Below are 16,135 nucleotides of genomic sequence, written 5' to 3'. Positions count from 1 at the left end.
TCTTTCACATTAAATCTATTAGGAGCATGGCTAGCAGCCCAAATATAAATTAACACAAAAGCTCTAAAATAAAGATTATATGGATAAAATTTGGTGCACAAATTTAATACCTGAAGTATAGATACTCATGAAAGGGCTGACTTTTAGTTGTACTTTTTTAGTTTGCATGCTTGTGAAAACAAAGAACAAATTTAGTACAGTGTACTCTCGAGTATCAGGTTCACGACTATCCGACCTAATATTCTTTTATCGTAATTAAATGAGGAAGACAAGGTGTTGCGTTGGCAACATTATCTAGACATTGGAAGCGAGTGTCTGCTACGATCCTCCTACATGTTGTGCGCAAAAGTACAAGTTGGGATAGGGAAAGAGCACCATTCTGCTCGTTGTTCATCAGTGTGTAACGAACCTCGGTTGTTGCTGCTGTTCCTGATTATAATTTCACAGTACATATAGTATTCTGTGTAATTCTTTACCAGTGAAAAATAAAATCAGTTTCAGTCAATTTTCTTAAGAATTAGGACAATGATTTACATAAATACTTTGTGTATATTTCCTGCATTTAAGTTAAGCATTAAATAATTTATGTTAAAATGTGAACATTTATAAGCTTTAACTTATTTTTTCTCTTGTAAGTCCTTAATACATGTAGTGCAGTAAACTACCAGTATAGAGTCTTCTATTTTAACTTGACATGTTACTGGCAACTGCATCTATGATTCACTGGGCCACATTCTAAGCGGCTACAGATAAATGGACTCAATAAGAAGTGAGAAAATGTGTATTATAACGAGTTTTGGTTTAAAAACTTTGTCTCCTGGTACTGATGGACAAAGAAATGAGTTCATAGAACTTTGGGCCATCCGGCGTGTCTTTCCACCATATTAGGCCAATATTCGAGAGTGTACTGTATGCGATTTTATAATTATAATTCAGAGTTAAATATAGGTTTCAATCAGTTGATAAAAATGATCCAAAAGTACAAATTCGATTTTTGGTTATTATTAATTTAATGACTAAGATTAATCGCTAAAGATTACTATTTTGTAAGTATTATTTGCCCATGCCATGCAAAGCATTCGTCATTTTAAAGTCCAAATTTATAAGCAGGGTGAGTGACTTTAGTTAGAAAGTTTATGGGAGACTACTTCAACTCATGAATGCACAGTATCTGTTTATGCAAAACGTCATTTACATAGAAATTTAATGTTTATATATATTGTTAATGTAATGAAATTTTTAAATAGGCCTTTTCACAGTCCAATGAATGATCTTGGATAAACTGCCTAGTTGTAAATCCACCTCCATTTATAAAACTATATTTTAGCTTCCATTTATTTTTGCTCAAAATAAAAAGATAGGAAATCGGTTTTATTTGAATTAATAGACTATATTATAATAAATGTTAGGATCATTCTGCTAACAGGATTTTACTAATAAACAAGGAATCTACAAGTTCAAATTTAGGATCATATGATTCCTAGCTTGCATGTGACTGATATATTTTTAATGTGAAAACTATGTTTTCCAGTGTCTTGTGATTTAGTTTTTGAAAATGAAGATTAAATCTGTTGGGTAGACATTTAAAATGAAAATATTTCTAAATAACAAATCCAGTAAAAATCAAAGCTTCACAACTCTTTTAATGATAAAGTATAACAATCTGTGCAAGTAACATGTACAATTGTAAATTGTTATACAAATGATTTTTTTACAAACATTTATACACATAAAACATAACACTATACTTCTAGGAAAATAAGGTTTCTTTGCCATTGAGATGTCATGTTGTCATCTATACATAAAGTACACACAATAAAACAATTTAAAATTAAACAAAAAGGAATAATAAAATTGAATTAAGAGATATATATTATTGCTCATTCTAAGCTGATAAATACAAATTTATCAATATTTTGTTCTAGAATAAAATTATCAGCAATTGTGCTTTAAAAATATTTTTTTTTTATAATAGTATCTACATTTTTATGTCATCAAAATATATTTAGCTTTAAAAAAAGGGGGGGGGGGATAAAAATCTACAATTTGTTCTATAAAAAAAAAAAAATCCATCATATTTGATTTCACTAAAATACCAGAAATATACTTTCCCACATATTGTTTCAAATTATAAGTTAACAAATTAAACACACAATAAAAAAATAAATTCTGAAATTCAAACATAATTGTAATATATAGTTTCATAGTATCACATATATAATTCATTTTTTGATTAATCACTGGTTCTGCCACCGGGCTGCCAGGAATCTTCTGTAGATCACTGTAACATATATTGCTAGTAACAATACAACAAACATGTCATCTAGGAGACCCAATATTCCAAATACTGCTTCAGGTATCATATCAAGTGGAGAGATAAGATACATAACTGCGGCAATAAAGCACAAGAATATGCGTAGCCGAAACATGTACATTATACCTCCAACTGAGAAAAATTCAGATCCAGCATGGCGTAAGAGAGTTGGCAAATCCCACAGGTAATCCAGCCACTAAAAAATAAAGCAATTTTTTAGTTATTACTATAAACTACTAAATTAAAGTAAAAGATTTTATATAGTGTGACAGTCTAAATTATTTCTAAACTGTTAGAAATAAGTATATACTTCTAGTTAAAAATACTTTAAATAATGAAATATTTTATATTGACTTAATTAATGTACTGGTGAAATTATGAAATTTAAGCTTTTATACATTCTCCTAATGGTTTTTAGCAAAATATATTAGAACCCTAATATTTACAAAAAGAAAAAAAAAGCTTCTGCAATTACAACTGATGATTTGAAATCCAGTATTTTGGATCCAGCAACAGTACTTCAAAGAAACAATTAAGTGTTGATTGGCAGTCCTACCTTGTGGCAGTCATTAAAAATGGTCCAAAATAGTGAGATTTTATCACAGAAGAATAGGACATTTGTTAAAATTATTAGTGTCAAGAATTTTCTTATATCATTTAAAAGGATATGCCTATATCTGATGGAACAAAACTGGGGTAAATATGTTGGATAATATAATTTCTTAAAATTTCAACTGTAATATTTGTAATAGTTAAACCTTTTCCTAAATGGGGGAAAAAAAATGATTCACCAAATGATATTTTACTTTCTCATGTATGTAGTATAAAGAAAGTATAGTAATTGTCAAAAGATTTGAACTCAAGATTTTTATGAATCTCCACATTTTAAACTTTCCTCAGTTCGCAAAACACATTTTCTGTCTGAACACTTTACATCAAAGATAAGAAATTATCAGTTTTTGAAGGCTTATTATCCCAAGTGAGAATATATTCTCCATTTCTTTTGCGAGTTTATAGGAGACTATATATACTGTATTTACCAAAAGCAGACGAAGGAAGGGAAAAAAAAAAAAATAATCTCAATACTGTTGTTTCCTTCATAAGTTATAATTTTCAAATACCTGAAAATTTTTTAAAAATAACCTACAATTTAGCATTTTGTTGAGACAAGGTTTACAATCATTTGAAATTTTTACAGATAAACCCTCTAATGTTTAATATACTGCAGTATAAATTTCATATTTGAGATTTATCAATAAGTAAATTTAAAAAATCTAAAAACACATTTTTAGCATGAAATAGTAAAGCATTCATTAGATAATGCATTATGCAGGGGTGTTTGTGCTCCGGGGAAACTCCGGAATTCCGGGGATTTTGAACTTCGATACCCGGAAATTCCGGGGATCGTCGTTCAAAAGGAAGTAGGAATAATAATGAATTATTTATTTTGATCTGGGCGATTTTGTTTGCTTTGAAAGCAGAAAACGCAAGGTCAGCGTGTGTGGTGAAAACTTTTCCTTTCTTTCTCCAAAGGCAGTGATAATGCGTGAAAAGGGGGAAAAAACTTCTTTTTTGTTCTTTCCTTATTGCGAGTTATGACTCATTCCCCCGTTTCTCAGACATTCTCTTCTGGATTCTTTTCGGCAAGTAGGCGCGGCAGAAAAAAAAGGGAGAGACTTCGCTACCAGATGTGCGATCACGTGACTCTGGGTTCAAAGGTCTTATCTCTCCTGGCGTGGCGCCAATAAGTAGAGAAGGGGGATTTTTCGCCGTATTAGCTATTTGTCATTGATCGCTTCGCAACTTTTTTTTCTCCGCTGTGTAAAATTTTCGTTTCATTTATTGATGCACGTGTAAATTTTTCGTTTCTCTTATTGAAATATTTTTTTATTTATGTACGCAAGAGAATTTCACTTTGAAATTTCAGCATATGAAACAGAAATTACCCCTTAAAAATTCATATCTAATTAGTTTTACAGCATTAGATCCAGAGTTAAGAGGTAAAACCAGTACAATATTAGCTTTTGAAAAATTATCATGTCCCATATTTTTAGTGATAATGAAAAGTCAAAAGTAGAAGCTGAAATAAGGTTATACCAGAGTGATATTGATATCACCAAAGAAATGCTCTACACATCTGATGAAAGTGGAAATTAAGTCAAGTGTACAATTGATAAATATTGGTCTAAAGTTTTTAATTTAAAAGATGATTTCACAAATGATTATAAGTATCCTACATTGGCTAAATTGGTCAAAGCCTGCCTTAGCTGCTTCCATGGCCCATTAGTGGAAAGTGCATTCAACTTAATGGATACACTTGTCACTGACTATAGAACCTCTCTTAAGATTGATTCCCTAGATGCAGTGCAGACTATTAAATATGATTTAATGGCTTCTAAAGAAACCTCATGTGAAAAATATGGCTCAAAAAATCCAATGACTGATCCAATTCACAAAGATCTCTTACTGAATATGAACAGAAGTTGGAAAACATATCAAGAGGACTTAAAAACATGTATTTCAGATGAGTCACCTATAAAAGTCTCTGAAAAACCTTCTACATTAGCAGAAAAGCAAACTGCTTCTACCTCTGCATGTGCAGTTCTCGAGGAAATTTCTTCAACTGTAAATGAGGAAAATAAAAGTCAATCTTCCTGCAATTATGAAGTTCACCACAAAAGAAAGACAAGCCCACAAACATCAGAAAATAAAAAAAAGCAGCAGAAATTAGATAATTTTTTTTTAAAGAATTAATTCAGGTAATTTAAAATATTTGCATAAAATGTAGTAGTTTATATGTTTGAAAATTTATGGTTATTAATTTTGCAAAAAAAGTAATTCATTGAACTTTTATAATTAGGTCATTCAATATTTCATAATTGTAATTTTTCATTTCTCCCCCCCCTTCTCGAAACTCCAAAATGCCGGTAGTAAGTCCGTAAAAGTTTCAGGGGATTTTTTGGGGTCCCACAAACACCCCTGATTATGTTTAACAATAATAAATAATGTATTCTCAATTAGATTTTATTAAATTTAAATTTTCAAATTAATTCCTGTGATATTTAAATTACCATTTACCAAAAGACCATTTATCAAATGAAATATTGACAATATTCTTGATATTCTACTCTTCCCAACTGCCTACACCAAATTTTTTTTACAAGATCTTGATGGTTCAGAAGTTAGCGAGCCAATGTGATTTCACATGTTCTCTTTTAGGGCTTTTTTCACTTAACCAAATAGGAAAACCGAATTTAGTAAAAAGAGTTGGTGTTTAGGAAAGGAAAATAAAAGCTAGACACAGTTTCAAATATAATTTTGAAAAATTTGGATTTGTCATCAGATTAACAAGTGATGGAGCCTTTTCTTTTAATCTTGAATATCAAGAAATTAAAAGAACAATGTAAAATCTCTGATATAGAAACCAAAGCGAAAATTCTCAGGCTCCATTTAAATTTATGGTGTGTAGAAGAAAAGAGAGTAAAGAATTGAAGTTTGGAACATTAAGTTCAGTTAATTATAGAAGTTTTAAAAGAACAAGGCATTTTATCTGAAACTTACCAAGGAATTTTGTGAAAAGAAAAGATAAAACTACCAATGCTAAAATGATGAGTATAGCTAACTGATATTTAAAAAATATATATTAAAATACCATTTAAGTAATTTTAACTATCGCTTTTTGGGATTCAAACTAAAATCCAGGTATAAAGAGTGGATAGACTAATTTTGGTGAACAAAAGTCTGAGTAGTATGTATTAGCAAGTAATAATGGAACAATTTGTTTACATGTATGTCTAATCACCAGAAGAATAAGTGAAGGATAGAAAATACAAACTTAAAAGTAGACTGCAAGAGATCTACAAGATATTATAGCTTGTGACATTGATTGTGCATGATTAGCAGATGTAATTTATACCCATGGACAGTTTTAAACTTGAGAAGCTGATTAGTTAAAAAAATTGCTGCGTCAAAAATTCAATCCCCCCCCCCATTTTTTCCCCAGAAATCTTAGCAAGAAAAAGCCATTATTTTTAGCTGCTTTTTCTGAAAATTATACTTTTATTATACAAAATAAGGTCCAGGAACAACACTGAGTTAATTCACAAGTCATCATTCCTACATCTATTATTTGAAAAGAAATGATAAAGTAAAAAGACAAAATTTCTGTGTCCAAGTACATTATAACACAATATAGCAACAGTAATTTTCAGTAACGTTTAGTAAACCATTTCAATGAAATCATCCACACAATTAAAAGTTCATTTATTTTTCTGACTAAACTGCAGTATAAGAATTTTAAAAAAGTAAATTAGTATAGGATAAAAAAAAAAATTGTCAACTCATGTCAGCACAATAAACATTCTAATTTAGAAATTTTTTCCCCATCTTTTTCTTTCTTTGTGTTATGATAAAAACCCTGTGATGATGAAGGCAGTACCACAAAATGGGCTAGTCTCCAATGACTATATTTCACCAAATATTGACACTTGAAAAATTACAATTTTGTCAAGAACATTTAAAAACAATCGTAAGCACACATATACAAAATGAAATCAGTCAACATTTGGTTGACAGATTTGAAACTTGTGTAGCAATTGCTAGTACAAGTTTCCATTGCTTTGCCCTTGCATCAGAGTTGTATTGAAAATATTTCATTACTTCATACATTCATTAATAAAATAAAATTCATTCGACAACAAAAGCTTTGCAAACTATACTTCAAGCGAGAAGTTCTATCATTTACATGCCATGGTCAATGGTGGCTGGTTAATGACATTAGAAATGTAACATTTTGTCATCTCAAAAAAACAAAAACAAAAAACTAAATTTTAAAAAAGAACGTGGAAGGGAGGGTAGGAATTGGACTTGGATGCTACTTAAATTTTTCCAAGGGAATAACATGCTTTGAGATTTACAACATCTATTGAAAAGACATAAAAAATTACTTTAAAATTATACAATGAAATATCATTATTTCTTTATGAACTGCAAGATGTGACCATCTAAATGTATTGTAATCCTGTTAACAATGTCGCTGATCCAATTGTCACATATTAACTCACAAAAGTTGTAGTAGGAAGTATCATGCACATTGGTAGAGTGTTTATAAATAAATAAATATTAATTGCGGAACATTTTAAGTTCTAAATGTATAACAACAAAAGTTTTGTCTCCTTGAAACTAGTTTCCACTCTCCGTAATGTTCATGAACTCTCAAATCAAAACTAATGATTAAGATTGGATTGAAAGAAAAATAGGGATCAAATAACAAAACAAACAAACAAACAAAAAATGCTGAATACAAAATTTAAAACGTTGAAAGAAAGTATTATCAAAAACCTTCAATTCGGTTCATGAAAGGAGAATATAATGAATTCAAATAAATATAAATAATACAAATTGCAGACCTCAGCTCATTGATCTTTGCTATTTATTCATACCTAAGGTTTATTCACACACCAATAAATCAGTTAATTTAAACATTAAAAAAAATTGTTTCAGTTGCTAGATGCCAAAATAATAGTTGGGTTTTCACATCTAATAAATCTAAAAAGGATGCAGATTAAAAGGAAAGGAAATACTTTTAACTCTGACCAAAGTTACACATGGCAACGGATAATTATATATATTAATAGAAATCACAGAAGAACTACAAACAGAGTCCAAGAGTAAGCAATCAGTTGTAAATAATATATCAATACTTCTATTTAAACCATAAAATTGACTTTAAAAGTTGTATTCATATTAAAAACTGAGTTATAAAATAGTGAATAAAGAAGACTTATTTAATATAATAGAACTTAAATCTGAAGAATCCATGGAAAACAGTAATAAAATAAATTTCAAATTGTTTTAATTTATTAAACATTTAAAACATATATAAGTTACTTAAAATTAAAAAGGTAAATTAAACCATAATAAACAAAATTAGTTCAGGACATCATATAATTTCTTACTGACTTGCCCTCTTTGGTGACCAACTGGTTGTCAGGAATATTAGTAATGTTAAATTTTAATTTAATCTTTTATGCATAATTAATTCATAGTGTTCTCAAAAAAGTATTCTTAAGCTGAAAGTTGTGATAAACATAGAGAAAAGTTATTTTAATAACTTTAACTTAGTTCTTTTTATTTTGTACATAAATCTTTTTTTTTTAATGGAACATCCAATGATATTATGGTGCTATCAAATGCATAATTGTATTGCTAATCTATTTTCTATTTGTTCGTTATCTTATATAAATTCCCTTTTTTTTTTATATCTCATGCAAAACTGGACAGAATATTTTTTCCTTAACTTGCAACAATGAAAGAAAATCTTCCAATATATTTGTTGAAACAATAAAATAATATCTAAAAATCAGCAAAAAATTGCATAGTAATTAAATTGGTATTATTATTATTATTGAATTTTAAAAGTATGCGAAAATAATTTTTGTTGAATAATATTTTTGAATATTACCATGGAAAAATGCTAAAATTTTAATTAATTAAAATTAGCTAAAAATTTTTTTTTTTAATTCCTGCAAAATATAGATTTTAATTTTCTAACGTTATATATATCAAATTTAATAACTAAAAGCCAAATGGCTTGGCCTGTAGAACGCCAACATACATAAAGACACATTCTCTTTTATTATAAATAGAGATAAGCACAATACACAGCCTAATTAATGTACAATCATTTCATGCTACAAATACCGTTTTTGTGTAATTTTTAAGGTTTAATGTGTTTTATAAATTACAAACATGAAATCTATGTTTCAATATAATACATTTTAAACAGTTTAACTGTGATGACTGCAGATATAATTTATAAAGGATGCACAAATTCCCATTAAAATTTTTAGTAAATATAGTACATTTACACATCTATAAACCCTCAAAAAATTACAATGGAAAATACATCCCTACTTGGAATAATATGCTTTACAACATAATATTACATATATATATATTGAATATAAAAAGGACTGTTCTAGTCTGAAAAAGCTGATTTTTGTTTTATAAATCTAAAGTTCCAAATAAAACAAATTAGCTTCAACAAAATATACACGCAGTGACACAAAAATGGCTGCCTTCAAAATCAGGAGAAAAAAAGTCAAATTTTTAAACTGTTCTTTTATGGCTTAGTAACTGTACAGAATACCACAAATAAAAAATATTTTTATTACAAAATGGTCAAGTTACATGCAATGAATCAGATGCATTCAAGTGGAATGATCCCATAATACAGTAAATGCAATTGCAAAATTTATATATTTCTTGAAAACAAACCTTTATATTTACATTTGATTTTTGAAAAATATTTTTGACAATATGGAACTTATAAGATGAAAACTACTCAACTTTAAGCAATCAGATCAGCCTTCCTAATTTATAAAATATTACAATTATATCACCATGAAACCATGTATCTTCGAAATGATGCTATTACAATCCCAAATAAAACAAAGTTAAAAGATAGGTAGACAGAAATTTCTATCTTTCTGCAACAGTTATACATATTTTTATAAGCACACAAATAATCTTTACTAAAAAAATATACCACAGAAAATTCTAGTACAAAATTTATTTTACATTTATAATGAGGATTAAAAGTTTGACTTACAGGCCTTGGTTCTCCAGAGTAGTGCCTATTATAGTCGTTAATTTCTTCTAATAAACGCACTCTTTCAGTAGATGAAAGGTCTGAACTATTTGTAAAACATTGCAATAGAGCTGTTACCTAGATTAATATACATAAGAATAACAAGATGCACTGATACAAATTTCAGTTCAACACAATGAGTTATTAGATTCAAATACTTTTCAAGAAATTGCTTCACTTACTAACTGTCTACAAACAGGACAATGAATGGCACCCATCCAATTTCCATGTCTCCAATAAGTTATCACACACTGAGCTGTAATAAAAGTAAAAGAAAATAAGATAATAAATCTGCAATATCCTCCACCTATGTATTTTTGAATCAATGATATACTTATTTCTCTTTTTCTTAATATTACTTAGATTTCTATTAACTCTTCGCAAATAATAATATTAATAATAGCTATATATTACTACATATGTAATTAAGATTAAAAAAACATATATGGTATAACTTTCCAGAAATAATTTTGCAGTTATTCATTTTTAATAATGCAATTTTTTTAATTCATTATACAGAAAAATGATCACTTTCCAATTAGCAGGAACTATCATCCAGAGACTAGTCTTTAACCAGTTAAACCAATTATTTCTAATGGGATCTGCATTAACCGCTTTGTCGTCCATAATGCATCTAGTGCGTTCAAGTGAAACTTTTGCGCGATGGCCGTAACATGGTTCAAGAGCTCTTCTACATTTAAAAACTTTTAGACGTTTTGTAAGTGTTTACTTGTTGGAATATTTATTTTTGTTTGTTCTAATGCAGCGAGAAACAGAAATTTTCCTGGACAGGAGAGAACAGCAAAAGGGTAAAAATGTAGTGTAGTCTTGCTGAATTCAATGGTGCAACTAAGATGGGGCAGTCTTAATACATGACTTACACAATATTACAAGAGACTCTATACTCTTAAGAATTTAAGATAGCTATCATTTATTTTTATTAGCTTAAATTCCATAGGATCTATTAAATTATTCTAACCAAATTGGGAATAAATTAATGCATGCAATCTGGTTTTTTTATTTTTTTTTTATTTTTTTTTTTTTTTTTTACAGCCTAAAATTAGATATCAGTTAAATTTACTACCTAATTCATGTTTTTATTCAAATTTATTTTCGAAATCATTATTCCTATAAAAAAAAATCCAAATTCTTTTGACATTACACTAAAAATAAAACAAAAAAAAATATTCTCATTTTTTAAAAAAAATATGTTAAAGAAGCCTTGGCTGTTTTTCTTTTCAATTCATATAAACCTTTTTTTAATTCACAGCAAATTTGGAAATGTACATGGATGGAAATCAAAATCCTGCTGAGCATATTAGACAGGCTAATATTGTTTTCAAACAGATTCTATGCCTCTAAAAGTCGGTCACACTTTCATCCAGTATAAAAGTTGCAACAATTTATATTCTAAATGGAAATGGCAATGATATATTGAAACATATACCAAAATTTAGCTATTAAAATTTCATAGCAAGTTTGCATATTAAATATGTTAAGAATGGTATATCATTTGTATATTTTATCTGTTATCTTAGTTGATGAAAAAGTATTGAAAAATATTTTCCAATATGGAAGCATCGAATGCATTAAAAAATTAATATAAAACATAGCATCACATGTAGAATAACTTACTGAGAATGCTTTAAAATGATTAATTAAAATATGTTAAATTTAAAACAGTTCCCTAACTTAGCTATTTAGTAATCTAATTTATATTATTCAACTTCTTTAATAGATTAATATCTAGATTTTGCAACTATAACAATCTTATGGATACTCATATCATATTAGTAATATGCAATATTTGTGTTATGAGAAAATCATTTAATGATGAAAATTTTAATTACTAGTAATGCAAAATATTTCAAACAGATAACAATAAATTATACTAAAGAAGAAAAAATTATTATAACAATAAGAAATGTTTATAAGTGTTTTAAATTTCAGTTATAAAAATCAGAATAATTAACAAAATGATCAAAAATTGTTTAAAAAATTCTTTGTCAAAATTGATTAAGTAACTTAAAAATTCTTTCCAAACATTTAGAATGAAATTTAATAAGTGCTCTATAAACAGAATTGCAATAAACAGATAATAGATTCGACTTTTTTCAAGATAATATTTAAGCTTTTTAAGTGTAAAGTTATATTCATCTATCTCTATTTAATTATTAAAATTTATTTTTATATATAGCAGAGATAAGAACACAAAAAATATATTTAATATTATCATAGCATGATTATGAAACTGAAATAATGGAAAGTATTCTTGTAATAGATACTTAGTTACATCAACATGGCTATTTTGGAATGCGCCTCAAAATTTAGAAATGCAAAATGATGACAACACTAGAGTTTGCACTTCCCTTTCTAAACTTCCACATCACACCAATATGAGGATATTGGATTCATAATGCCATATTTAATATGCACCAGATCAACTTTATATATGTGCACCGGGTCCATATGCATGATAGATCTTTATTCAAATTAGATTTTGTACCTCAATCATTCAGGCCTCAAAGCCAAGACAGCAACATTATGCCACTATGTTACTATTGCAACATATATTTAAAAATTCCTTAAAACTAGAGGAAAAAATTATATGGAAAGAAATCAGATATCACAGAAAAATTCTTGAAGTTTAAAACAGTTTGAAAAAGGCTTTTGTACAATAAAATATTTTGAAGTTATTGATCAAAAATATAAACATTTTGATTAATTTAAAATTAAAAATTTAATTACAATTTTGAACCTTCCCTTTTTTTAGAGAGCACCTACTATCCAAGAAACTACCAGATTAGCTATGTGCTAAATCTGGTAGCTCTAGGTTCAATGGTCTGCCTTATAGAACACTTTATCATGCATATCACAATTCACAGAATGTATGCCAGCCTATTAACATTATCATGTTAAGAAAGCAAAATTCAATTGCCACACCATTTAAATGTTGTTTTGAAGACAAGAAGTCATAATTACCTTACCTAAGAAATCCATCTTTCAACAGAAGTAGTAGCATATCAGAATTTGAACAAGTAAAAAATAAAACTTCAAATTATTATATTCAGATTATAAATAATTTATAATATAAGATATTTCTAAAAGAATGAAATTTATTTAAAACATATTAAACCAGAAGAAAGTATTTTTATTATACTTTATAATTTGATTACAGAAAACTATACTATTAAAAAATTTAACCAAAAGCAGTTCAAATTAAGAACATGTAAAATTTTAATTACAATCTTATTCTCAAAATATTTGCAAATAAAACCTTAATATGTCTACACCAGGAAAATATACACTTAAATTGAAGAATTTTAAGAAATGCAAGCTACACATACCACAAAACAAATGTCCACAGTTCGTTTCAACTGGGTAATGGGGTTCATTGAGACAGACAGGACACTGATGATCAGAACCATAATGAGCACGGGTAGACCTCTGCATGTTTGGATCAGCATTACCATTAAATCTATCACTTACTAGAGACAGCTGTTGTGCGCTTGAAGATGGCTGATCCGGCCGAGCATCAAAAAGTCTTGTGTGCATGAGTCTAAAATACAATAAAACAATTTTTTTCATTAATAAAAGATATTGAAATAGAAGTTCTTAAGAATTCTCTCAGTTCTAATCAAAACTGTTTATTTTCTTTAAGTCTCTCGTGCATTATAGAATGAATTGGTTTGGCATCATGGGACAAATCTTTATTTTGTCACTAGTTTAAAACTATTCTAACCAATTAGAATACTTGGTTAGAGAATTTGCTACTTCATACAACAATTGTTCACAGCAACTGATTAAAAACAATTCTTCACAAATATAGAAATTTTTCTTCTAAGAACAACAGAACTTTTTTATAGAGAAGATTTTGATGGTATGAAAATATTTATATGAATATTTAATTATTATTGTTTTAAGTAATTTTTTTTTTTTTTTTTGAACAAATGGAGAAAAATTTTACTAACCATAAACAATACTAATCTTCCACATTATTGAGATTTCTTTCCCCCCAACAATTTTTTTTTACTAGGTACAAAACTTATGATTAAAAGTACATTACTACAGACTTATGTTTATGTTTTAAAAACTGTTACAGATATTTTATAAAAATTAACATCATTCGTTAAAAAATATTTTACGAAAATTTAAAAACAGAAGTCCCATAAAATATTTTTGGAGGAAATCATGACTAAACCCAACATAGGGGATTTTAACACAACCGTAAAACAATACACGTAAACTTCTTTCCGATTTAATAAAATAAATAATATCAAAAACAATTGTCTAAAATATCAACCTTAGATTGTGATGAAGAAAAATGAATTCAAGTCTTGATATTTTCTAAATATATAATAACTCTGTCCTCATATTACTGAAGGTACAGCAAACGTTATAGAAAACTACCATTATTCCAACAGATCCTCACCTTTGGTAAAGAAAATACGAACCTACAATAATGCACACAAAACCTGTCACCGACACTAAAACTTCATTTCCTATACCTTCTACGATATAATTTTCATTGCTGTTCATATCCAATTAAGGAAGATACAATATCAACCTATCTTAAGCTAATCAAATCATGAATGAAATTAAAATGACATCATTTCAACAAAAATGTTAATGTTAAGAATGTTTGTCTTCGTGTTCACATTTGATTCGAAACGAAAACAATTCTCAAAGTGAAATATTTAGTTAAAGGATTTCATTTCAGCGCGGTTACAGTCTCAATAGCAATGCAATTATAATAGGAAGGAAATAGAATCAGTTATTCTGGTGATGAAGAAGATTTTTCCCGGTAATCAATGAGAGTCTAGAATTACCTGTAAGTACATGGATTACCTGTCATCTGTAACTGTATGCTTAACTACTGTAATATTTGTAAATATTGTATATAACTTTTGTTCTTCTTTTGTGGCAACAATACATATGACGGGCGCAAATGCTGTGCTTGTATTTTCATCTTGTATATAAATTCATTTGTTTTAACCTTGCACCCTATTTAATTCTAATTAAAGATGAACATAAAACAATTACTGTGATTTTTTTATTATTTATTTATGTTTTCTATATTCTGATCGCATTATAGTTGTTACATTCTACGTATTCTTAAACATTCTACTGCATTTAAATAGAGACGCATAATCCACGATTTTATGATAAATAATTTTGCTATTTATATTTTTATATATTTGTTCTAAATATCTGTTATTTCAATCATGTTATTAATTAAAAATTATTAATTAGTATTAAATATAAATATTTTAATTGTAATTAATATTTAATTTACTACTTTAAGTAACATGGGATTGAATTAATTTATCTATTTCAGTTTACTTTTTTAATTTAATTTTTTTTCAAAACTATTAATTTAATTTATTTATTGTAGTAACCATTTTCTGAAAAAGTTGAGTTAAAAATATATGCCATTTCTTTAAAATGTTTACTTTAGTTCTATATTCTACCAATAGATGGCGTCAGCAGTGAACAGAAAATATGCAGTCAGAAAGTCATATCATAAGCAGTTAAAAATGATTTATATGGGATAGTGTATTGTATGAGATAGTGTAATGCGAATATGTGAAAGTGAAGGTCGCTACCATTAAGTGGAGCGCTCTTTCCAGTAAAGTCACCGCTCCGATAAATGTCAATTATATGCAATTCAATGATACGATAATTCCAAAAATAACCGGTCAAAAATAACCGGTAAATCACTTTTCAACACATTCACAGATTTCTCTTTATTCGCATTAAGAGGATGGGACCCTCAGGACAGAAGAGAAGAATGTTTTGTGTTTCTGGGATTTCCTTTCCACCTCCTGGAGGGTCGGAGATCAGCCGATACCCCTCTTTTCTTTCAGAGATGTCGTCTCAGACCGCTTTTGATAGCGTAATGTCAATACGTGGAGTTCTTCATTTGCGGTTTTAAATTGAAGGGAATCCGCGACTCCTTTCATTCCTTTTCCACTTACAATATATTTGTCTGTTGCCGACTTTAAGATTTTGCATTAATATCGTACATAAAATTGAATTCGACTGACTCTTTCGATGTGTTTTTAATACATTCACCAAAGAAAAATCGCGAAAAATTTTTAAGCATTATGAATAAAATATGTTTTTTTTTCCAATACATTTTTCAGTATTTCAAGGCAAAAATATCAATA

General features: G+C 28.1%; 1 protein-coding gene across 4 annotated transcripts; it reads right to left on the bottom strand.

Moving 5' to 3' along the window:
* Positions 1-1,623: 1,623 nt before the first annotated feature.
* On the bottom strand, positions 1,624-14,838 carry LOC129976758 (E3 ubiquitin-protein ligase RNF170-like). Of its 4 annotated transcripts, none has more exons than XM_056090492.1 (5): positions 14,795-14,838; positions 13,313-13,524; positions 10,148-10,221; positions 9,927-10,043; positions 1,624-2,510 (listed from the first exon to the last, which is right to left on the bottom strand). In XM_056090492.1, the coding sequence occupies exons 1-5, from the start codon at positions 14,818-14,820 to the stop codon at positions 2,238-2,240; spliced, it is 702 nt and encodes a 233-aa protein (XP_055946467.1). In that variant the 5' UTR covers positions 14,821-14,838; the 3' UTR covers positions 1,624-2,237. The 4 variants fall into 4 exon arrangements, with proteins under 4 accessions (XP_055946467.1, XP_055946469.1, XP_055946466.1 ...); XM_056090494.1 differs by lacking the exon at positions 14,795-14,838 and adding an exon at positions 14,420-14,686; XM_056090491.1 differs by lacking the exon at positions 14,795-14,838 and adding an exon at positions 14,398-14,685.
* Between the last annotated feature and the right edge of the window lie 1,297 nt (positions 14,839-16,135).

Source organism: Argiope bruennichi, chromosome 7 (assembly GCF_947563725.1).
Source record: "Argiope bruennichi chromosome 7, qqArgBrue1.1, whole genome shotgun sequence".
Classification (NCBI taxonomy): Eukaryota; Metazoa; Arthropoda; class Arachnida; order Araneae; family Araneidae; genus Argiope; species Argiope bruennichi.
The sequence above is the reverse complement of the archived record's forward strand: the minus strand, read 5'-3'. Positions and strand labels throughout refer to the sequence as shown.